This window comes from Diabrotica undecimpunctata, chromosome 10, assembly GCF_040954645.1.
Source record: "Diabrotica undecimpunctata isolate CICGRU chromosome 10, icDiaUnde3, whole genome shotgun sequence".
In the NCBI taxonomy this organism is placed as follows: domain Eukaryota; kingdom Metazoa; phylum Arthropoda; class Insecta; order Coleoptera; family Chrysomelidae; genus Diabrotica; species Diabrotica undecimpunctata.
Genome location: NC_092812.1, coordinates 67,293,337 through 67,318,323, shown reverse-complemented (window position 1 = coordinate 67,318,323; position 24,987 = coordinate 67,293,337). Strand labels below are relative to the sequence as shown.

At 33.4% G+C, this 24,987-nt stretch overlaps 1 protein-coding gene across 2 annotated transcripts in view; it reads right to left on the bottom strand.

Moving 5' to 3' along the window:
- The window catches only part of LOC140452291 (uncharacterized), a 53,219-nt gene that overhangs the window by 5,284 nt on the left and 22,948 nt on the right, over positions 1-24,987 (bottom strand). For both annotated transcript variants that reach the window (XM_072546458.1, XM_072546459.1), the window contains 6 exons: positions 24,314-24,441; positions 22,447-22,594; positions 18,586-18,985; positions 8,575-8,752; positions 8,226-8,514; positions 809-962 (listed from right to left, as the gene is read on the bottom strand). In XM_072546458.1, coding sequence (XP_072402559.1) covers positions 809-962; positions 8,226-8,514; positions 8,575-8,752; positions 18,586-18,985; positions 22,447-22,594; positions 24,314-24,441 — 1,297 coding nt within the window. The remainder of the gene's footprint in view (positions 1-808; positions 963-8,225; positions 8,515-8,574; positions 8,753-18,585; positions 18,986-22,446; positions 22,595-24,313; positions 24,442-24,987) is intronic.

The following is a 24,987-nucleotide window of genomic DNA, read 5'->3' as shown; positions in this document are numbered from 1 at the left end:
CAGAAACTCAGATCATCTTCAGTCTTTCTTTAGTATTTTAAAGAATGCACTTTATACAGAATATGATCTTTATCTGTGTAATAAAGGCCATCAAAAAATAATCGAAATGAAGTTAAATGAAGTTGCCACTGTGAAGAAGGCAGTGTCAGGTCTTCGTGCATCTGGAATATGTCTGTTAGATCCCGATAAATTTAATGAATTATAGTAGAAGCCGCATCTTTCCTACAACGTATAAACAAAATGCATCTACTGATGAGTCAATGTTAGATATAATGAATGTCCAGCCTTCTACATCTAAAGAAAATTCTGTTTTCGTTTTTGCTCTAATAACAGCGAAAACGGTTAAACCAGAAATTAAAAGAAAATCTCCTAACAAGTAAAAATCGGAAATTCTTACAAGCACACCAATGAAGAAAGACATAATTATAGGAAGCCCAGGAAAATTACAGATGTACCCCACACAATTATAAATGCGACTTTTGTTTACGTTAAAAATATTGCATTTAAGTATAACATACAATTAATATTTCTTCATAATATTATACTTTTGACATTAGCGTTTTTATTACATTGATTTTAAATTATTTTTTTTTTTCTAACCTTAATTTACTGCGCACCATTTCCCAATCCGTGAGCATGATTACCCTTATGGATCGGGAATCGTGCAGAGAGGCACTTCTTTTCTTTTTTAATATTCAGAGTAGAATAATTAGCCGTGGCGTAACTACAATTCAGGAGGCCCGGGGCGGAATTGGGGACAAATTCATAATCTTGATAGAATAAATATGTAAAAATAAGTAAAACTTACCAAAAACTGATGCAACCTCTGATAAAATATTAAATTTGTATTTTATTGACACATTTGTAAATAAAAACAAAGGTACTTCGTGCTTACAGTTCATTTTAAGCTCAATTTTTATCAGTTCGTTATCAAATTCTGATGTAATAGGATAGCACGCCAACTAAAACAAAAAGGAAACATGTAAAAAACTATTTCAATTATACGAAAAACTTCTTTAATGATTAATTTTAAGGAAATAATTTTTTTTATTTGATTATCACATCAACATCTAAGGGTAATTTCTGTAGTACATATAAAAGTAAGTATAGTAGTATGTATAAATAAACAAGGTTTATAAACTAATTAAATATCAAACTAAAATCTATTAAATATCAAACTAAATATCAAATTAAAAAATCAAACTTTTTTCTTGTGGCATTTACATATTAACTACTTTATTTAATAATAATAAACTACAATTCTGGAACCTTTGGAAAAGTATGCGGAGAAGATATTAAGCTTCACGACGCCGAAGACAATGAAGCAACTTCAATGATTCACCGGTATGGTAAACTGGCTCAGAGACATTATCCCTTGATTCGCAGAGATGGTAACACTCCTCACGGATCTTATGAAAGGTAACAAGGGCCAGTTCAAGAGTATTATCGCAAAAGCTGGCCGACACAGCAGAACGAGGACGAACATAGCGAATTACCATTAATTTGGAGTCGGGAGCAACCCGATCTTAGCCGACCTCTCAGACCTATGGCTTCAGGACAAAGAATCTCCAATATAGGACTAACGGATGAGATGAAAGAGGCCTTCTAATATATAGAAGAATTCTATAAACTTGGTAAAATCTGCTCGGGTACAAGACGAGAACGGAACAAAAAGAATCAAAGACCGCTGCTAAAAGACATGAGACGAGCAAGCTGTTCTAAAGAACACGGTATACACAAGGAACCTATTCCCCAATAATAGAAGCACCACTTCCAAGAAGATCTGTCTAAAGAGAGAAAGTCCTGATTCGGAATCACACGTGAGAGAAAACTTTGGAACCATATGGACTGGACCCAACACACGATCTGTGAATTCCATATTAATCAGTATATGTAACATTTTCGTTATAAAGTATATATATTACGATTTTGCCGAAACTCCTGACAACATTGTAACGAAATTTTATACGAATATGTTTTTAGAAGCTGATATATCCCATGAATTTATTTTTATATCTGACTCTCATAGAGGGCGCTAGCTACAAGATTCGTATCAAGTATTATTTAACATAACTTCTTTAAGGGAAGAATGATTAATCAAAATTCCAAGTGAACTTAACATCATACAATTTTACAACAAAAAGGTACTCTTGGTAAAACTCGATATTGTGTACCGTCTTCGGAATATTTTGATTTGAAAATTATGAAGTAATAACCGATGCTGGTATAAAGTAATGATAAAGTTATTAATTAAAAAAAATCACAAGAAGAAAATTAAAATAAAGACGAAGAACAAAAAATAAAATTTAATTAGAGTGTGTTCAAAATGTTATCAGTTTTTACGAATACACAAGTCTAGTCTTCATTTTTTCTAAAGAATCCATTATTCTTTTAAACGGTTGGGGATCAGCTATGAAGTCATTAAAGTGACGTTAAATTCTGACATTTCCTATCTATCTATCAATTTCCAAAACATATTCGTATAAAATTTCATTACAATGTTGATAGTAGTTTCGGTAAAATCTTAAAAAATGTGTAAAATTAATTCTTCAACGCACTTTATCGTGTTACCTTTTTTTGAACCACCCTGTATAGTCGTGAATTAGAATGGTATATATTAATGGAATTAAAGGTTCATTCTCACGAAAATCCTCTCTAGTGAGACGTTTGTCAACATACACCAGCAACTATAATGAATACCCACAGGAACGAACAGGTCCACACCAGAGGACCCACTTCTCTTAGTATGACTGAACAGGATAGCCGGATCGAGCAGTCCACAGCTAATATATCTCAGCGACAGTTTGTAGGAATAAAGTGTGAAATACATACATATTTTCTCAGCAAACAATGAATAAAGCCAGTGTCACAAATTAATTATAAGGCAGTCACATTATAAGACAGTTGATGGAAAAATACAGGAATAAAGAAACAAACGCTCATATGGTATTCATTGATCTTGAGAAAGCATATGATAGAGTTCCTCGGGAGATTCTGTAATGGGCATTCAATAAGAAAGGAGTCCCCGGTGAATATGTGAAGATTGTGAGAGACATGTATGAGGGAGTAACAACTAGTGTTAGGACGGGTATGGGAGATAAATGGGTATGATAAATTTTATGTGAAAGTAGGATTGCACCAATAAAACCTAATATACACCACCTAATAAATAAATCAATACAGATTGCCGCCTATGCCGATGATATCAGCATGATGTCTCGCAGAACAGAAGAAGCGGCAGAAATATATTCACAATTAAAATCAAAGGCAAAAGAGACCGGACTAGAAATAAATATTCAAAAGACAAAAAAGTTAACACAGGCAAGAGCTACGGGAAACAGACGCACAGTTGAATTAGAGGACGATATTGAAACGGTAGAAAGTTTCACATATTTAGGAGTTACATTAAACACAGATGGAACAGAAGAACCAGAAATCCAAAGAAGAATAGTAAAGGGAAACAAAGCTTATTTTTCACTCAATCATGTGTTTCGCTCCAAAAACACACACTGGAGATCGAAAATCAGGGTCTACAAAACTATTATCAGACCAATAGTATGTTATGGATGCGAGACATGGGTGATGACAGAAGAGACAAAAAGAAAACTGGAAGTCTTCGAAAGAAAAGTCCTAAGAAAGATATTTGGACCTATTAACGAAAACGGAATATGGAGATCCAGGTATAACCATGAACTCTACCAACTGTTCAATGAGACACTGATCTCAGAATTCGTTAAACTTCAGAGACTTCGCTGAGCTGGTCATGTAGTAAGAATGGAGACAGAAAGATTGCCGAAAAGAGCCCTAGATAGTAAAATGCAGGGCGCAAGACCAAAAGGAAGGCCACGGAAAAGATGGGAGGATGAAGTGGCAGCGGACGCGCAAAATTTGCTAGACGTGAGAACCTGGAGAAGATCGGCGCGGGACCGACAAGGTTGGAGGCATAGTTTGGAGGAGGCCAAGGCCCGATTTGGGCTGTAGCGCCATTGGAGAGAGAGAGAGGATTGCACCAAGGCTTGGTGCTTAGTCCTTATTTATTCTCAATAGTTCTGGATCAAATAACAGCGAAACTACAGGGTAATATTCCGTGGTGCTTAATGTATGCTGATGATGTAGTGTCAGTAGGAAATAGCGAAAGCGACTTAGAACAAAAACTGGAACAGTGGGGACAAGATCTTGAGGAAAAAGATTTAAAACTTAGTAGGACAAAAGTCTTTTTTTTATATTTGGAATGTTCGTTTAAAGATGTAGTTAGTACAAATATAATGATATATTTGGTGGTGAAATGATTGTAAAAAGTAATAGTTTTAAGTACCTAGGATCGGTGTTACAGAGTAATGGAGGAATAGATGGTGATGCATGCAGTAGAATTAGGGTTGGATGGATGAAGTGGAAGGAAGCGAGAAGTGTGTTATGTGACAGAAAAATTCCAATGAAGCTGAAGGGAAAATTCTATAAAAGAGCCATAAGACCAGCTATGACGTACGGAACTAAATGTTGGACAGTTAAAAGAAAGAGGAACGACGAATGCATGTGGCGGAAATGAGAATGCTTAGATGGATGAGTGGAGTGACAAAAAAGGATAAAATTAGGAATGAGTATATTAGGGGAAGTCTAGAGGTGGCACCAATTGTTGCCAAGATGAGAGACCATAGGTTAAGATGGTTTGGTCATGATCAACGTAGAGACGTTAATCACCCAATACGAAGAATTGCTGATCTGCGGGTTCCTGGAAATAGTAGGAGAGGAAGACCAAAAAAGACGTTTAGGCAGGACATGTCGGTAAAGGGTATTAATATTGATGACCCAAGATAGGCACTTATGGAGAAATGTACTTAGGGAAGTCAGCCCCGCATAGGGATAAAGGAAAAGAGAATGATGAGTTCGAATTGCTCCTGCACCCACCTTATTCTTCAGATCTGACTCACAGTCACTTCTGTCTATTTCTAGACCACAAAATAATACTTCGGGAAAAGAGGTTTATGTTAAATGAAATTATTGCAAAAAATGACGTGTATTTTAAAACAAAAGATTAAAGCGTTATAAAAAAGATATCGAACTGTTAGAGAAGCGTTAGAATGTTACCTAAAATTATTTTATTATTTAAGTCCAGGTATTTTTGAGTTATGTAGCATGTCAAAACAAACGCGATATTAAATTATACAGATTGAACGAATTTAAAACGGAAAATACAATTTAATATATGTCTGTTTGAACTGCATTTGAAATAGTGGACCAATATAAAACTTGGACAAAAATAAATCCATACCCGGTGATAGACATTGTATAAAATATGGTTCAACTATCTGTCTCCTTTTAGGACGCACCATATTCTATAGCACCGCCCAAAGTCAATGTTGCCAATCGCCGTATAATAATCCGATTTGCGAATCTTTTTGAGAGTTATATCTTCGTATCTTTAAATAAATCGGATATTTAACATTTAACAAATAACAAATAACACCTTATTTGAAAAACATCTAGAGGAATGAGATTGGCAACACCGCTCAAAATATCTATCTGACTGCTTAGGCTTAGATAAAGGAAAGAGGAGCATGCCTAATAGTCGGAGAGATAGAGCCGAAATTTTGAACTGATCAGTAATAAAACAATGTTTCTAAAACATTTGATAAAACTCTACGTCATCGTCTAAATCTTTTATAGAATATTTTGTAGTTTTAAAATGATATTATGATAATGTTTTTTTTTTCCAACTAAAGTCATATTTACTTTACAAATCACATTTTTTTCTTAAATATAAATATTTTACGAATTAATTTTTAATTGAATAAATGTTTGATATTAGAATGAAAAACAAAAAAAATATTTTCAATATAATAATCAATTGAAATTATCTGATGATTGATAAAAATTAATTATGAAACCGGTTAAGTAATTTTATTAAATTAAAGTAATTTTATAATGTTAACTATTGAATATTTTCGGTATAACAAATAGTAATTTTACTTATTTTTTATTAGAATAAAAAGGTTTTTAAATTTATATTGCATAAATAATGGTTGTTCAGATATAAGAAAAATTTGATTTATTATTACATTAATAATCAAATACAAAATATATTATTTCTATTTATCAATAGGTAAAATTCAATTTGTAGAATTCCTTTAACATTTTACAAATAATTATTAATAAAAATCAATTTAATAGTGGAATTATCAATTTTTTAAGTTTTGAAATTTACTTTGTATATAGATATATAGATATAGATATTTTCAATATTTTTTTAACTTTCAAATTGATTGAATTTTTTTTTTTCATTAGTTAATTATAATTTTACAAATTCTGATTGGACATTAATTTTGCATCATTATTATTTTAAAATAATAATGATGCGCGTTCCATTTAGATCAGTAATTCTAGACGCATGCGCTAAATGTAATAAGTATCAAGATGCTTTTATCCAACTTGGTGAAACTGACTTCGATTGTAATGAAGTTTTTGAAACCTTAGAAACTTTCATATGTCACTTATATGGAACAGGATTGACGAGAACAATTCCAAAAAGAAAAGTAAACGATGTCAGATTTTCACTATTTAACCGGCAGTATAAGTTGCATGATGTGAACGAGCCTTTAAAAAAAAAAACTAAAAAATCTCGATCCTTCAAGCTTACCACCATGTCAAGATGAATTACACCAACGTCTACTGCGAGCCCATTATATTTCAAATATTTGGACAAATGCTCATAAAAAAGTACCAACAGAATTGATTGTTGAAGAACATGGTTGGGAGCTTGAAGATGAAACATATAAATTCAAACGGTTTAGTGGACCTCAGATGCCAGAATCAGTTCGAGAAGTGGGGATTGAAAATGAAGCAGATAATGAATGTGATATTATTGAAAGTGAAAGTGACGAAGATGATGAATGTGATGACATCAATGAGAGTGAGAAAAATGACAAAATTTTTAAGTTTTTCTAATTTTTTTTTTCTTATCGGAAAAATCGTTTGAAAATTTTTGGAAAAAAATCATGGTATAACTTACAGAAAATCGAAAGGAATCTACAAATTAGATTTAACCTCAAAAAATTACGAAAATTTTTTTTACGGAAATTTTTTTGGAAAATGTTGAGGAAAACTCTACTTGATGCTTTTCAGAATAGTAACAGAAGTGAGCATACAAATTTTCAAATCAATCGGTATAAAAATATCATAATAAAATCAGTTTGAAAATTGTTACCCAGACCTAAAATGCGCAGGCAAGTGGTACATTTGACCCCGTTTTATGGCTCTCTGTACCAACCCAGCTGTCCGCCCTTTTGGATTTAGAGTTTTTAGGGGCTAAATAATGAGCCATGAAAATGGCGGACATATTACTTATCGTTAATTTTTCCCCAAAAAATTGCAACTTCACCCTTGTCCGCCACCCCTTATGTATCCACTCTCGCGTCCGCCCTTTGGGATTTCGTCTAGTTATACCAAGATCTTACTCTGGGCAAATTTTCAGCCATATTATCGATCGTTAATTTTTCCGAAAAAAATTACAACTTCATCCCTGTATAGCCACCCCCTGTACCACGAGGGGCGTCCGCCTGTAAGGCAAAATCTTAACCCAGTTACAATGAATATATTCCAATAGAGAAATGTCATATTACTGATCAGTTCAAAATTTTGGCTCTATCTCTTGGACTATAAGGAAGCCATAGGTGGTTTGACAGCATAATAACTGCTTGTTTAGTCTAGTTTTCACAGTGATTCTAGGCAACCTATTTGGGTGGAGTTTTGACTTGTTCTTGAATGAATTCAGAATCCAGCAGCCCGCTGAAGTATTGGATTTATATAATATAATTATTTGACAACCTTTTGTTGGCCAACCACCTAGAGCGGAGTTGAGCCGAAATACATTGATTTCGTATGTTCCGTTTTAAAGTCGTTCAATCTGTATACTAAAATATAAAGTTAAAATTTTGAAAATTATTTGGTGCTGGTCCTAGGTTAAACAGCTGGTGAATTCCTAGAGTTATATATGGAAATCACAAAAAGGTTTAACAGCGTGTATACTTGAAATAATGTACTTTTAAATACAATAAAAAGAAGAAAAGATGTATTACTGAGATATATTCAGGAAAGATTCTGTTTTGCAGGTATTTAAAAAAGTATGTAAGGAAAGACAATATTACATACTGTCCATCTTCAATAAGGAATTGATACATGAAACAAGAAAGCATATTCTGAGTTATAATTAAATGTATGTAAAAACTTACACCTGTATAGTGATGAAGGTACACCAGACTTCTGACGTAATGCGCAGCAATATCATTCTGACAAGTTGGTATGAATCTTGTTGACATGAATGTTCTGGCATAAAGCGATACATTCTCACAACCAATCACATGTATGCATTTAAAAAATTGTTCGTGATCTAATTTTAAATGATTATTATGGATCAGTAGCTCTATAGCATGTAGGCAAGTCTTCATTACTAAAACGTGCGAATTCATTATCTCTCTGAAGACAAAGGCAAAGACAGGATCATAATCTCTGATAATTCTCCTAAAACAAAAAAAGTCAGACAAAATAACTTTAATTTAATAATAAATTTAACTTTCTTACGTTTTGCAAAGAGAGTAGTACATCCTAAATCCTGCTAACTTATAGAGAGGGTTTGGATCCTTCAATACTTGATTTAAGTGCTTAACGGCTACATTTGCTTTTCTTTTCCTCAGCATGCCGTGAATTGTAAATAAGGAAAGTAGTTGTATATAAACCTCAGGGAACAAATTTTTAATTTCTAAAAATAACAGGATATTAAATTACTCTATGTATGTCAATGATGTAATACTTCATCTGATGAAGTAATTACTATTTTAATGGGAATTTGCCACAATTTAAAATAAGTTTATTGAAGTTTCAATTTCCATTTCGGAAATCGTTCTCAAAATACAAACAATAAATTAAACAAATTTTGTTTTTGTTACTTGGTGAAAATTTCTTCTAATAATTTAATCTTATCTGTCTCACTTATATGAAAATTCAGACATATATTATACATTTTAAAGTAGACGACTTTAAAATGATATTACCAATATTGCTGAGTTGCTTTCCTGGGACGACTTTATATTGTAAGATAGTTAATTCGATTACATGAAATCAACTTTAACTTGAGAATATCCGTCAGAAAAAATTATAGCCTGTGATTCGTCTTTATAAAGTCAACCACATGCCATGATGACAGTAAAATTCTCCTGTTAGCGATTTCATAGTAAATCATGAGGAAAAAACAGGAAAAAGAACCTCATAATACTATCCCCACATGGTAAGTATTTGGTCTTACATTTATTTTACTCTCAATAAACACCAAATTCTGATTTTATAAGTATGTTCTTTAAAAAAACAAAAAAATAACTAATTGATGGATTCGACCGTTACTTGATGGAAATTCATTTTATGTAACAATAAAACACTGAAAACTTTGTTTTCAAAACTTCCACAAAATTTATTTTAAACTCTTATCACTACAGCTGTTTCGGCTGATTGCCTTTCTCAAATGATCTATTTTTAGCATGCGTTTACAGTTTATAGTCTCTTATGAAATACGTTGAGGAGGGGAGAAGTTTTTGTCTCAAGTTGGTCATTCAGAATTATATGTGTTTTTTAATTTGTTCATTTCCATAGATTCTAACAAAGATAGCTTAAGGCCTTTATTTTGAATGTGAAGAATTTTAAATTCGTCATTAAAAGAATGATTATGATCTAGAAGGTGAAGTGCGTATGTAGAATCTGTTTTTCTATTATTGAAAGTATTGTATTTTGACATCGGAATTTCTGTTAATCTATGTAACATACTATGATAGGCTGCCAGTTTATGTTGTGTGGGATGGGATGATGAATTGTGAATAGTCGTGTCAGTATGGGTAGGTTTATGAAATAATGAAATATGGAGAAGTCATGTTTGTTTTTAAGTCTGATAATTTTTAAATCTAAACAATTTATGGATTGATTTTGTTCTGTTTCGATTGTAAATTTAATATGACTATGAAGTGAATTAATATATGATAAAAAACGATCTACGTATCTCCACCTGTTGTAAAAACAACATTTTATATTAATTTCAGTTTATTTTTCGTTTCCACAAATGTTGAAGTTTATCTTATGCGACAGACTATTGTTGACAGACTGTCAAAAGTGCGGTGAAAAAGTGCATTTAGTTTTCGCTATAGTCGCGCGCCCCTAAAACGCCGGTATAAAAATGAACAATTTATTAAAGCGAACTCTTTATTTAGTAATAGTGCCTTTGTAAATATTTTCTCGTTATTAAATGTGTAGCATCGATTAATTACGCTTATTTTTCTCTAAGTACAAACCCCTATAAAACCAAACACATACTGAACCATCGCCGTGAAGTCTGCTTATCTATATCGAAGGAAACTCTTGTACAGTCCATGGTCCTAAAATATTTGGTACTGTACACGCACGGGGAAAGGAATTTAATAAGCTTTCTCCCGAACAATTGTTGGAGATCAATCAAAGTTCCAACATTATTTTTGGTCCTTCGAGCCGGATTTTGTGTTTGGTGATCGCGTTGTTTGTACTTTACTCTTAGGTTTGCATATTTATATAAATGTGATTAAAAGACCCTCGAAAAGACTAATGTGTCGCGATAAACTCTAAAACAAAAGGACAGAAGTGAATTTTATCTGGTGTTTGTGCCTGTTGCTGTAAACTACTGGACAAATTGGGTGAGATTTTTCCATATTATAATTTCGCTTATGCACAAAGTGAACCGCTTTTCAAAAAGACTATCTCTTTAAAAAATTTATTAGTAGACATTTGTAGACATTTACCGCGTGTGCGAAAAATTTAATTGAAAAGTAAACTCTCAGTGTAATTTAAGACATTTATCGCGTTTTAATAAACTATAAACTCTCTCGCCGTGTGCTACACATGTTATTATATGATATAAACATTATTGACTCTATTCTCGTTGTGTGCTCTACAGGTTATTATAATATAAACATTATTGACTCTATTTTCGCCGTGTGATACAGATATTAGTATATAATATAAACATTAATTTCTCTAAAGAATTCGGTGTTTGCACGGCCTTAGGCATTTGTTTTTGGAGTAGTACCTTTTGTTAAAGTCAAAATGGAAGATCTCAAGAAGAAGAGAAAACCACTGAAGGCCAAGATTACCAGAATAGCGAACTGGTTACTAGAAAACGCAGATGCAGAAACTGACGGTCTCCAGTTTCAACTCAGACACACCGAATTGAAAACATGTTATCTGAAATATGAAGACGTGATGGATCAGATTGAAGAAATCGATGAAACCGATTCTGAAACAGAAGACAGGGTACTGATGGAGGAAAAATACTTTTCTACACTAGCTGGACTGCAGCATAAGATGGAAGTTTTAAAGTTACCCTCCCACTCGCTCATATCAAACGATACTCCACCAACTGTAGCCACTGATAAGGTTAGGTTGCCGGAAATTACGATGCAGGTATTCTCAGGAAACTTCGCCGATTGGAACGCGTTTTATCAGCTATTTGAAACGCTAATAATCAATAATGTAGAGCTAAACAATGTGCAAAAATTTATATATCTGAAATCTTTCTTAAAAAATGAACCTTTACATTTGATAGAAAATATAGAAGTTGTAGAAGAAAATTTCCGGATCGCTTTGGACACGCTTAAGAATAGATACGAAAATAAATCGCGTGTGATTAGTTTACACATCCAAAAATTGTTAAAGGCTCCATCTTTAGCTAAAAGTAACGCAAAATCATTACGAGAATTTTTAACTCTTTGTAAACAAACTTTACTTGCTCTTAAAAATATGTCTGTACCTATCGAACATTGGGATTTACTATTGATCGAAGTATTTTTACAAAAATTAGATTTCGCGACGCATAAGTCATTTGAGTATGAAATAGATTCAAAGGCTTTACCTACTCTCTCACAGTTTTTTAGTTTTCTCGAGAAAAAATGTGATATACAAGAAAAATTAAACGTTTCTGATAATGATAAAAAATTTAATAAACCTCAATTAAAAACATCTTTGTTTTCATCAGTTAATTTACAAACAAACTCGTTTTCGGATACTAATTGTATATGTTGTAAAAGTAATTCTCATAAAATTTATCAGTGTAATGATTTTAAATGTCTCTCTTTACAGGAAAGATTTAATTTTGTAAAAGGTAAGAAACTTTGTTGGAATTGTTTGGGTAATAAACATTTTTCTCAAGATTGCAACTCTTCACGCTCATGTAGTATATGTAAGAAAAGACATCACTCGCTCTTGCATAGTACCTCTGAAAATGTCTCTTCCTCTAGGAACACGAATAGGCAATATTTCTCTATTGATCGCAACGCTCAAGCTCCCAAACATTCTCAAGGCTCTTCCAGTCGTGTTGCTTACACATCTACTCCGCCCTCTTATAATGCTCATGCCCAAAACGAAGCTTCTACCAGTTCGTTCAAACCTCCTTTAGAAGTACAAAATACTGCAGATTCTCATACAGCCACTTCTCTCTCTGCTTTATCAGTTAAAACTGATGTATTGTTGGCTACCGCTTTAGTGACAGTGTATTCTAAAGATGGCAGACCTATGCATGCCAGGGCGCTCCTAGATAATGGGAGTCAACATTCGTTCATTTCTCGTGATTTGGTTGAGAAGTTAAACCTCACCCCTTATTTTAAACAGTTACAGATATCAACCATATCCGAAAACACCTCAATGTCAAATCAAATGATTAACATAGAATTTTTTCCCTATAATGTGAAGGATAGAAGTTTCAAAACTTCTTTTGCTGTACTTGATAGTATAACCTGTAGGCTTCCTAAAGCTACCCTAGATAGAAGCAAAATAAATGTTCCACCTAATCTCACTCTCGCAGATCCCTCGTACTCTGTTCCCGGTAAAATTGATTTGCTTCTAGCTGGCGACATCTATAGCGAATTATTGACTGATGGATTCATTCGTTTAGGAAAGAATCTTCCCATTCTTCAGAATACCCACTTAGGTTATGTTATTTTTGGTACTATTCCCCCTCATGTCTTTCATCGGAGTTCAAACTTGGCTATTTCTCAGTCAAATGTTTCTCTCTTTGTTCAGTCCGAATCCGAAGAGAATAATTTAGATAAATTGATACAACAATTTTTCGAAATTGAAGAAGTTCCCCACGTTAGTAAATTAACCCCCGATGAGGAATTGGCTGAACAAATATTTAATAAAACCACTCGTATTTTACCTTCGGGTCGTTTTCAAGTAAACCTACCACTTGTCTGCGAAAATGCGCATAAAAAATTAGGTGAATCTTTTAAAGTAGCTTTAAAGAGATTTATTAATTTAGAAAATAGGCTCTTAAAAAATGAAAATACATACGCTCAATATAAGTCGTTCATTAGTGAATATCTTTTTCTCGAACATGCTAGAATAGTCCCTCTCTCTCTTACTAATGAAAATTTAGAAAATAAATATTTTCTCCCGCATCACTGTGTAGTAAAGGAAGAATCCTTAACAACAAAACTTAGGGTTGTTTTCGATGGTTCGATGAAAAGCTCTAGTAGTTACTCGTTAAATGATATCCTACTCAAAGGTCCCACTCTTCAACCGGAACTTTTTGATATTTTGCTACGCTTTCGATTATATTCCTTTGTTTTCACAACTGATATACAAAAGATGTACAGACAGGTTAAAATCAATCCTGATCAAACCTTTCTGTTAAACATACTTTGGCGTGACTCCCCGGAAAAAGATATTGAGTGCCTGGAATGGCAAACAGTTACATATGGAACTAAAAGCGCCAGTTTTCAGAGTACTCGCTGTTTAATGGAACTGGCAAATACTCATCAAACTGAATATCCCCTGGCCAGTGACGCTCTTCAAAATAATTGTTATATTGATGACATTCTCTACGGTGCTAATGATGAGCAAACTCTTCTCAAAGCTCACAAGGAATTAACTAGTTTACTTGGAACAGCATGTATTTCTCTACATAAATGGTGTTCTAACTCGGACTCGTTTCTAAAAAACATTTCTTCTCTCTCTTCAAACTCTTCTTATGTCATAGCTCCAGATAATTGCTCTAATAAGGTTTTAGGTTTATGCTGGAATCCTGTTCTTGACACGTTTTCAATCTCTCTTCCAGATTTCACCCTAAAGAACTCATACACTAAGAGAGAAGTACTGTCAATGATTGCCCAAATATTTGATCCTCAAGGTCTTATTAATCCCGTTACAGTTGTCTCTAAGCTTATAATGCAAAAGATTTGGATTTCCAAAATCAGTTGGAACGATACCATTGACGCAGATACGTTACATGAATGGCTAAGTTTTATTAGCAGTCTCTCTCATTTTAAGGACTTAAGTATACCTAGATGTCTCTTTTTAAGTCAAGAAATCACTGGTGTTGAGATTCACTCATTCTCAGATGCAAGTTTAAAGGCTTATGGAGCTTGTATCTACTTACGTGTGACCTATAAATCAGAACAGGTGTCTTGTTTCCTTCTAGCATCTAAGAGTCGCGTTGCTCCGTTAAAACCCTTGACCCTTCCAAGATTGGAACTCATGGGTGCTCTATTGTGTAGTAAACTCACAGCAAAGATTGCTAATATTGTTAAAGAAAAGTTATCTCAATTAGACTCTATAAATATGTGGTCGGATTCAGAAATTGTTCTCGCTTGGCTTCGTTCACATCCTTCTCGTTGGACCCAATTTGTAGCAAATAGGGTTGCACAAATTTTAGATAATTCTCCTAATGCTCACTGGAGGCACGTACGATCCAAAGAGAATCCTGCCGACATACTCTCCCGAGGAATGCTACCCTCTGAATTAATAAATTCGTCCTTATGGTTTCATGGTCCTCCATTTTTAAATCAACTTCGGTTGGATTTATTGAAATACAACCCAAAGGGGTATACTTCCAAGTTGCCTGAAGAAAGGAAAATCATTCTCCACGCTCGAAATGATCAAATAGATTTCTTCACCTCACTTTCTGATAGGTTCTCCAATTTTTCAAAGTTTGTAAGAACTTTAGCCTATATGTTTAGATTTGCTAATAATGCTAAACCGCTTTCTCGCCAGTTAACTAATACCCTTGAAGTCAGCGAACTTCAAAACGCTGAACTTAAGATTATTAAGATGCTTCAGTATTCCAACTTCTCGAGTGAGATTTCTGAGCTTAAGAAAGGTAAAACTCTATCTAATAAGTGTTTTTTACCCCTAAATCCCTTTTTGGATGAGAATGAAATGCTCCGGGTGGGAGGTCGACTCAGAAACTCAGACGTTACCTTTGATCAAAGATACCCTCTTCTCCTCCCCTCAAAAAATCGTGTAGTTCGTCTCATCCTCCACAGAGAACATGTCAGACTCTGTCACTCAGGGCCTCAAAATACTTTGTCACAAATTCGTCTCAAATATTGGCCTTTAAATGGACTACGAGAAGTCAAGAAGGTCACTCACCAATGTATGGTTTGTTTTCGTGCCAATGTAAGTTTCGTGCCAAACCCGCTACCCAGATCATGGCAGATCTACCAAAAGAACGTTTAAACTCCTCTCGAGTGTTCGCTCACGTCGGATTAGATTTTGGCGGCCCCTTTCAGATAAAATCTTCCAACCTTCGTAAGGCTCCTTTATTAAAATCGTATATTGCTCTTTTCGTTTGCTTGTCGACTCGAGCTGTTCATATTGAAGTCGTTTCCGGCCTCTCTACGGAGACGTTTCTTCTCGCTCTAAAACGCTTTATTAGCCGTAGAGGCCTCCCTCAAACAATATTCAGTGACAACGCCACGAACTTTCTTGGTGCTCGCAACCAGCTGTTTGAACTCTATAAGTTTTTCAAGGAAAAGGAAAGCTCTCGTTCTATTAAGGAATTTTTGGCCTCATCTCATATTCGCTGGAAAACTATAGTTCCTCGAGCCCCTCACCATGGTGGTATTTGGGAAAGTGCTATAAAGAGCGCAAAGCATCATATGCGTAGGCTCCTTGGCAATGTTAAGCTTACGTTCGAAGAATTCACTACAGTTCTCGGTCAAATTGAAGCTGTGCTCAACTCCCGGCCTCTTTGCTCCCTTTCAAATGACCCCTCCGATTTTACGTATCTTACTCCTGGACACTTCTTGATTGGACAATCTCTTACGTCCTTTCCTGAAAAAGATGTGATCCACATTCCTGAAAACAGATTGAATTTATGGCAACATTTGTCCAAACTCCAACAAGTGTTTTGGAAAAAATGGTCTATCGACTATTTGAATAGACTTCAAAATCGCCCTAAATGGTTTCTCCCTCATAAAAACCTAGAACCTAACGATCTCGTGTTGCTGATTGAAGACAACACTCCTCCTCTTCATTGGGTACTAGCAAGAGTTATTGAGGTCTTTCCCGGAAAAGATGGGAGAGTAAGAATTGCCTCGGTGAAAACTAAAGATGGAGTCTTCAAGCGCTCTATTACAAAATTGTGTCCTCTACCCAATGACGATTTAATTTAAGTTAGTATAAGATGATAATTGTAATGTATTTTTTCTTCCGCATGCTCTCTTGGCATAATATAATCTGTTTATTTGTGTTAAAGCCAGCGCTTCAACGGGGGCGAGTATGTTGTAAAAACAACATTTTATATTAATTTCAGTTTATTTTTCGTTTCCACAAATGTTGAAGTTTATCTTATGCGACAGACTATTGTTGACAGACTGTCAAAAGTGCGGTGAAAAAGTGCATTTAGTTTTCTCTATAGTCGCGCGCCCCTAAAACGCCGGTATAAAAATGAACAATTTATTAAAGCGAACTCTTTATTTAGTAATAGTGCCTTTGTAAATATTTTCTCGTTATTAAATGTGTAGCATCGATTAATTACGCTTATTTTTCTCTAAGTACAAACCCCTATAAAACCAAACACATACTGAACCATCGCCGTGAAGTCTGCTTATCTATATCGAAGGAAACTCTTGTACAGTCCATGGTCCTAAAATATTTGGTACTGTACACGCACGGGGAAAGGAATTTAATAAGCTTTCTCCCGAACAATTGTTGGAGATCAATCAAAGTTCCAACACCACCAATATAAAAACTGTTTGAATATGGGATGTTTTGAAATCTTTGTCTCTAGATGATCCATAAAAGTATCTGATAGCAATGGGCTTAGAGGATTGTCCATTATAAGAACAGGATTTTTTCTTCTATCGATGGAAACTAATTTTAGTTGTTTAGTATAACGTGAAGACAATAGCCTGCAAGTTTTACTGGGCAGCTCTCTTCAGCAGTCTTTTAATGAAGATAAAGAACCACCACCGGGAAGAATCAGTATTTATTTATTAATTTATTGTATTTCTGCAGAGTTGAGATTTTTATTAAACTTTGTGAAGCATAGGCAAATGTTATCTTGCTTGCTTTTTATATACAAGATCATCTCAATAAACATAGTAAATTCATTCGTTTTTATATTTTTCCCATCTCACTTCCTCGTTGTATATTTTATATTATTGGTCATCCTACCTCTGGGTGAGCTAGTCTACACAGTTAAACAGTTGAACCCAGCGTTCTTTACTACATAATGAGGACGCAACATTTTTAGGTCAATTAAGTTAGATTTTTACTGGACACAACTGTAAAGACAGGTTTGACAGTTGAAATGTGAAGTATGAGATAATACAAAAAGACTGTCATCTAGAGATTCATCAATTTTTTATTGGAAATATGTTTAAATGAATAATCAAAACGTCAAACTCATTATTTTGCCCAAGAATTTTTTTTGAAAAAAAAAAGTATGCTAAATTAAAATCGGTTAATAAACAAAAAGTTATTCATAAAATGAACAAAAAAACGCTGTTTTTGTTCTTTTGTTGTATAAACTTTTTTTCCATAGATTATTAATATACGTTTTAAAAAAGAAAATAAGCACCGGATTATTGAGATACATTTAGTCAAATTATCTGGACCGGCCTTAGAAATTAGCTTATTTTTCAAAAAATCTTATAAATAAATTAACTTTTGCAAAAACTATTCAACCGATCTGGCATATCTTTTGCACAAAACTCAATCAGGATAAGACCTTTTAGTTTAGGTACATTTAAACAAATTTTAATAAATAATAAAAAAGTTATTAATAATATTCAAAAACAGCGATTTTGTTGTTCATTTTGCAATAACTTTTTTGTTTAGTAACCAATTTTAATTTAGCATATCTCATTTTGTGTAACTTTTTTTCCAAAAAATTTTCTGTTGACGTCAAATCTCTAAATAGACAAGTTATTAAGTTATGAATAAAAATTTATGAATCCCTAGATGAGAGTATGTTTGTAATACCTTACTTAAACTACACATTTCAACTGTCAAACCTGTCTATACAGTTATAGGAAATGACAGGAAAAAATAAAAAAAGGCGGGAAAAGAAAAAAAGGGAAGATCACTATCACAATGGATGAAATTTATTGAAAAGGATACAAATACTATAAGTATCACATACCTACAGGAACAATAAAGCAACAAACAGTTACAGTTGTTTTGATATTCACACAAACACCACAAAGTTTAGAGACATAGTTTTTAATGTTTTATAAAATTTAAAAAAATGTATTATTTAACTAAAAAGTTATATCACTAATAAATATATTTCAGGCTTACCTTCTCTTTCGTCATTATCATCCATCATAGTTTCTATGGTATTAATAACATACGGTAATGGTGGTTTTTGCATCACAAGACATAGTTCATTAAGGTATGTAATTATTCCAAGATCTCCTGCTCTTCTCATATATATCGCTCTCAATGCTCTTTCTGATATAATTTCCATAAGTTGGTTTAGCTCACGATCATTATCGATATTAAGAATACCTTTTATTTTCATCAAAAGTCGATAAGCATACTTGATGTCTTCTGGATGGTAGCTTTCATTAAACAGGCCGTTCATTATTAAACCAAATAACCTGTCCAAATCTCCAAGGTCGGTCTCTAATATTGTTCTAGATTGAAGAATTTTGTCCAAGGCAGAACATAACGCACCGAAAGCACCTGATGCACTGACCTAAAATATTTGTTGAACTAATAATAAATCCTCTTACAAAAATTAGGCTTTTGATAGTTTTTTTAATTTAATAAGTCCTAGTAGGAGCTATAATTTCAAATGAGATCTAATATACTAAGTGACATATAAATCCGTACAACCATTATAAATATTATGTTTATATGAGATTAAGTCACAATTTATTGTAATGAAACAATTTTATAATTCGTTATTCTACATCATCATTATATACACATCATCTACAATAATACTAGTATATACAGTGTAGGTAAAAGTTTATGGTCGGTATTGACCTTACGTGAGATGGAGTGAGAAACACCTGTTTAAAAAGAGAGTGGTATATTAGGTCCGCCCTTAATATCGCCGAAAATGCATGAGTCGAAATAATAAAAAAGGGGAAGTTCAACGTTGCCAAACTTATTGGTTTTATTTGACCTGTTGTCTTTTTAGCATTTTAACAATGTTTTAAGATCATACAATTTGGACAATTTGGGCAATTATTTTCCTTAACAATAAATTTAACATTTTGATTTCCACTTCGGAAATCGTTTTATATAAATTAAATTTATTAATGTTTCGTATTTTAAGTACGATTTCCGAATTGGAAATCTAAACATCAAAATAAGCTTATTTTAAAGTGACATTGTGCCTCCCAATAAAAATAATAAACTGCATTATAACGCCACAATAAAAAAGCTTCGTACAAAATTATTTGACAACGTCGAGTTGTCAAAGTAAGGACACTGTAGTAACGAGCAAAACAGTGAGAACAGAACTATGTAGTTTGTTATGCCATGCGTATTGTATAGTTTATAGTGGGTTGGTCTTTCATAAAGCATAATAAATAAAGCCAGTACTAGTAAAGCATTACGAAGGGGCAGGTGGGCATATTAAATTTAAACTGGACGAAAAATTACTTCTTTTAATTAAAAATAAGATATTTAGTATTTTCCAAATATTATCTTTGAAACCATATTTTCGCTTAGAGTTTTTGGAGGTAGTAGGCGTGAAAATAAAAATTATAATTAGAAACAATTAGAAATTCTAAACCAAATTCTTAGGTAATTAAATGTTCAAACAGACCACCAAATTGTAACGAACAGTAACCAAATCTATTATACAACGCATATCGTATGGCGTTGGGTTCATCTGCCGATATATTTTGGCTATCTTTTCATTCAGTTCCTCCAAGTTGGTGGCTCGCTCGAACTCATGCCTGTACAGTTTCGTTTTTAGCATCCCTAAAAAATAAAAATCTAGAGGCGCTAAGTCGGATGACCGAGGGGACCAGTTTATTGTACCTTCTGTACTAATGACACGTTCAGCAAAAATTAACGCTAAATAGTCCCTAACGGCTTTTGCATTATGTGCAGGACAGCCGTCTCGTTGAAACCAAATTTCGTTGAAGTTAATTTGAAGACATTGAAGTGCAGGAATAATTTGATTTTGCAGTAATTGGAGATATTTGACTGCGATTAAATTGCCTTCAATGAAAAAAGGACCAATAATATGGTCTCCCAAAATTCCAGTCCAAACATTCAACTTTGGTGGATACTGCGTACGCACAGACACACTCAAATGCTTATTCTCCTCAGACCAATAACGTACAACGGATGGATTATGTTTCTTGTGAATTGTGAAGGAGGACTCATCGGTAAACAAATTATTTTTTACAAAAATAATTTTATTTGCATGGCATCTGTCCATCATAATTTCACAAAATTGCATCCGTTTAAATTGATCATCAGGAAAAATTTCTTGACTTGTCTGCACTTTATAACAATGGTAGTTGTTTCTTTTCAAAATATTCCTCACGCTTTTTGCATTCAAACCAACTTCATCGGCAATTTGTTTACTTAATCTGATGGGCAGCATTTTTTACATCTGCCATTAGTATGGCCAAACTTTTCAAATTGATGAATAATAGCCAATACAGTTTTTTCTATAGGTATTGGCCTATTTTGAAAAGCCATAATAAATAAATTGATAGTTTCTTGTACTGAATTGCCCCCAAAGTACCATTTTATTATTTGTACCCGTTCTTCTGTTGTACAAACAGCCGGCATATTTAGTTATTACCTTCACACTTACGAAGTTATCTCCAAAAACAAATACATAGCAAAGCGTTCAGCCTGTCTCGTATGCATTTTACCATTCAAGAGAACGGACGAATGGCGATGTTGCCAAAATTATCTTGTTTTATTCAAAATTGGGTTAAAATTTCGTCAAATAAAAATGCGAATCTGTAAATTTTTCATGGATTTAACAAATTTTGTACCAGTATTTGTGTCAATTACTGTATCATTTTAGTATCGTCATCCAGTTTTGAATAGCAATATAACCGCGCCACTGATCGCCAATTTTTTAAATCAATTCAATGTTTTAATTCAAATATGTAATAAGGCAACCCTGCCGCTGTTTCTTACTTGGCCGCTACAGCCGCTATTTGGGACTGATAAAAATCAGTCACAAATACACCTTTTAGACCACGCTCCATACGACAAAGAGTAACATGGACTGCCTAATGCATACGTCATTCTCTTAAACACGACCTTTACCTCCATCGGTAATTTTACATCTTTCATAACCAAAATTTATAAATAAAAAATTTTTAAATCCCGACACTTGGATTGCTGTTATCATTTTTAACATCACTAAAGCTGTTGGCTGCAGTAATATTATGTATAACTAACACTGTTCCATGGTACATTGACATTCTGTTTTCGATACCGTTCATAGGTATCTTGTCAATCAGTTACCAGCTGAAGTCCGTTTGAAGAGGTCTACCCTCCGGACGCTGGTACTCACGTGAGGCATGGTTATATGTTGCCTGAAGTTAAATCTAATAAAATGTTAAACATCATTCATTTTTAACAACAATATGTACATTTTTTGGTTACTAACTTTGTAAAGGGTTTTACCCTAATATTTTGGTGGCTCAAGCATGTTAACCTGTAAGTATAACCATTTTGCTTTTTTAATCTTGGTCAACATTTTAATCAAGTTTGCTTTAATTAAATGGTTCATACTTATTTTAGGCTTTTAACCTGATGATGGAATTATTATTCCGAAAACGTTTGTTATTTTAATGTAGCCCTTCTAAGGGTTTTTTAAATATACCTATTTACAAAGAATTAAACCTCTTTTTATTTTGTAAGAGTTATACATCGAGTCATGCATTACATGAATCATATTTTTACAAATACAATCTTCCCTACAATTGATTCTACGTATTGCGTTTACAGTAGTAAACAGAACGAAATGCAATTATCAAACACAAAAGAAATCCAAAAGTTTTAAACAAGTTAGATTATATTTTAAATACCTTGTGTGGGAGGTACAGGTTAAAAGAAGGAAGGCTTATTCAAGGGGCTGCTCTAATTACGATTTAATTCGATTGCTCTGTACTATCGGTCGGTATAGAATAATAAAAGCAAAAGATTAACATCACTTAAACTAACCTCATCAAAATTTTGTAGAATATACACCAGAAGAACCGTACAGTCAGTGAAGTCAACTGAAGAATGAATAACTAAGCACTTTAAAAGTATTGCACATGATTTTTCTCGTAGATTAAAATTGTCGATCACCAAATTGATGATAGGAGGCCTAAAAAATAACTAAATTATAATACACTGAAAATAGGTTTAAGATTTTAATTATATATCTTTCTATATCTGGTGGTCTGATAAGTAACCTCCTTCGCTGATTAGAGCACTGCAATCTAAAAAAACGTTAGTTCTGGAAAATCTAAATTTTTGAGGTATACATGTAAAATTTTAGCGCGATGTAGCCATTAGTACATTTTTGGCAGCTGCATAAATTTGAAGTGACATATTTTGGGATCGCAAGGCATAATTTTAACGGACTATCTTGAAAAAAGTAAAACTATCAATAGCCAATAATATTGTGCATTATTGGGCAAATTGAAGTGAGAAACGGCCCCATATGAAACAGAAAAAAGGGCTTCTTTGTCCAAGACAATGCGTCTGCTCAAAGGAACGTTATGAAAATGGCAAGAATTCATGAGTTGGGCTTCGAATTGTTTTCTCATCCTGTTCATTCTCCTGATTTAGTCCCCTCCGATTATTATATGTTTCCAAATCTGAAGAGTTGGCTCTTTAATCAAAAATTCGGCTCAAACGAAGGGATAATTGACGAAACAATCGCCTATATAGAGATAAAAGGAGATTCATAGAATAAAACAAAAAAAGAATATTAAAAAACATGTTTTTCATTATAAAGGAGGTTACTTATCAGACCACCTATTAATTACATATCGTTCAGTAGAGAATGAGACATATCTTAAATGGAGATTATTTGGGTTAAAATAGACCTATTTTAACTCCGCCGTTGCCGGTCCCAAGTCCACATGAGAAAGAATACGGTGAATGGTTCTTGGTGACAGTATCCATGCCAATGCTGCAGTTATTAAATGCCACGTAATGCCCTAGATAACATATGTTGATGAGGGAAGAGTAGTCTTTAGCATCTCAAATCTGGAACTCCTTGGCTAAGGCATGGTAACCCTAAGAGAAGAGTTCCTAGTCCTCCAGTTTCATGGCTTGGTTTACAATCTTCCTCCATTTCTGTTTCTTCTTCGCTTTTTCTTTCCAATTACTTACATTGAGATACTTAAGATACTTAAATTAATGACTCCATCTGGTCCTAGATCTTCCTTTTATCTTTTTACCACCTATTGTAGCGCTTAACATTATTTTTGGCATTCTAACTTGGGTCATTCTTTGGACAAGGCCTAACCATCTAAGCCTTTGTGCTCTTACTACTGCAATTATATTGGGTTCGTTATATAATTCTGCTAACTCTTTGTTTGTTCTTCGTGTCCACTGATTGTTTATAATTTGTCCGATAAATATTCTTCAAAGTATTTTTCATTCCCATCACTCAGTTTTGACTCATTGATCACTATTTGTCTTATTACAATTTTAATCGTTCTTAATTTAGCTGGTTTTGATATATTATTTGAGTATTCTATGGAGTGCATACATGCAACGATTTCCTGGCATTAGTCTTTTGTGTATTTCCTCTCGGATACTTGGTTTACTCGAAAATATAGTCCCTAAATATTCAAATCTCTCTACCTGTTTAAATTTATACATTTTTCCTTCATCCGTTGTTATCATTAAATATTGTCCCTGTTGAAATTCCTTGTCCGTCCATTCCATATAGGTACTTAGTTTTTATTTCGTTTGTATAGAATTTACATCAGTTAATGTATGTCCCGTTTTTTACTGAACAACATGTATAAAAATGATTATTGTCTAATAACTACTTATACTTATGTACTATTTTTTATCTATAACTTACCCTATATATTTCTTCAGTTTACTAAACAAAGCATTATAATTAAAACTGTCACTTAAAAGAACTTCCGTATAATATACTAGCTTGTGGGTCTTCACAGACGATTTGAATGTCATGGATTGGTAAAGATGCTAAACAAAATAAAACAAAAAAAATTTAATTATAATCTGTGATACATAAGTGCTGTGGTAAAAATCCCTTTGTGGCTTAAAAGTCCAAGAAATGAACATACACCAGATACATATCTACCACAGTTTATAGACTGAGAGCTGGTAGATAATTTTATGTAAATTTTTTTGCTTTTTGGCAATCTTGTAACACAAAATCGAAGATCTTACTGAAGAGCAGTGGAGCTGTGTTAATCCTTGAGTTTTTTGTCATGAAATTGTTACTGAATAATTTAAGAATTTTAATTCTTATTCAATATTTTTTGTTATTGTAATTAATGGGAATGTATTTAGAATAAATGAGGAATGCCAAACCATAAAGTTGTAAGTGCCGACCTTTACTTGCATACTGAGAAATACTTGAATACTGAGAAAGAGAAAGTCATAACGCCTTATCAGTTGCAACCACAATTGCTACAATCAGTCTGCGCAAAACGGCAGACGAAGTATTTATAGCGTCAAAAAAACGTGTTTTAAATACCATTAAAATGGAATAAAAACTATTAGAAA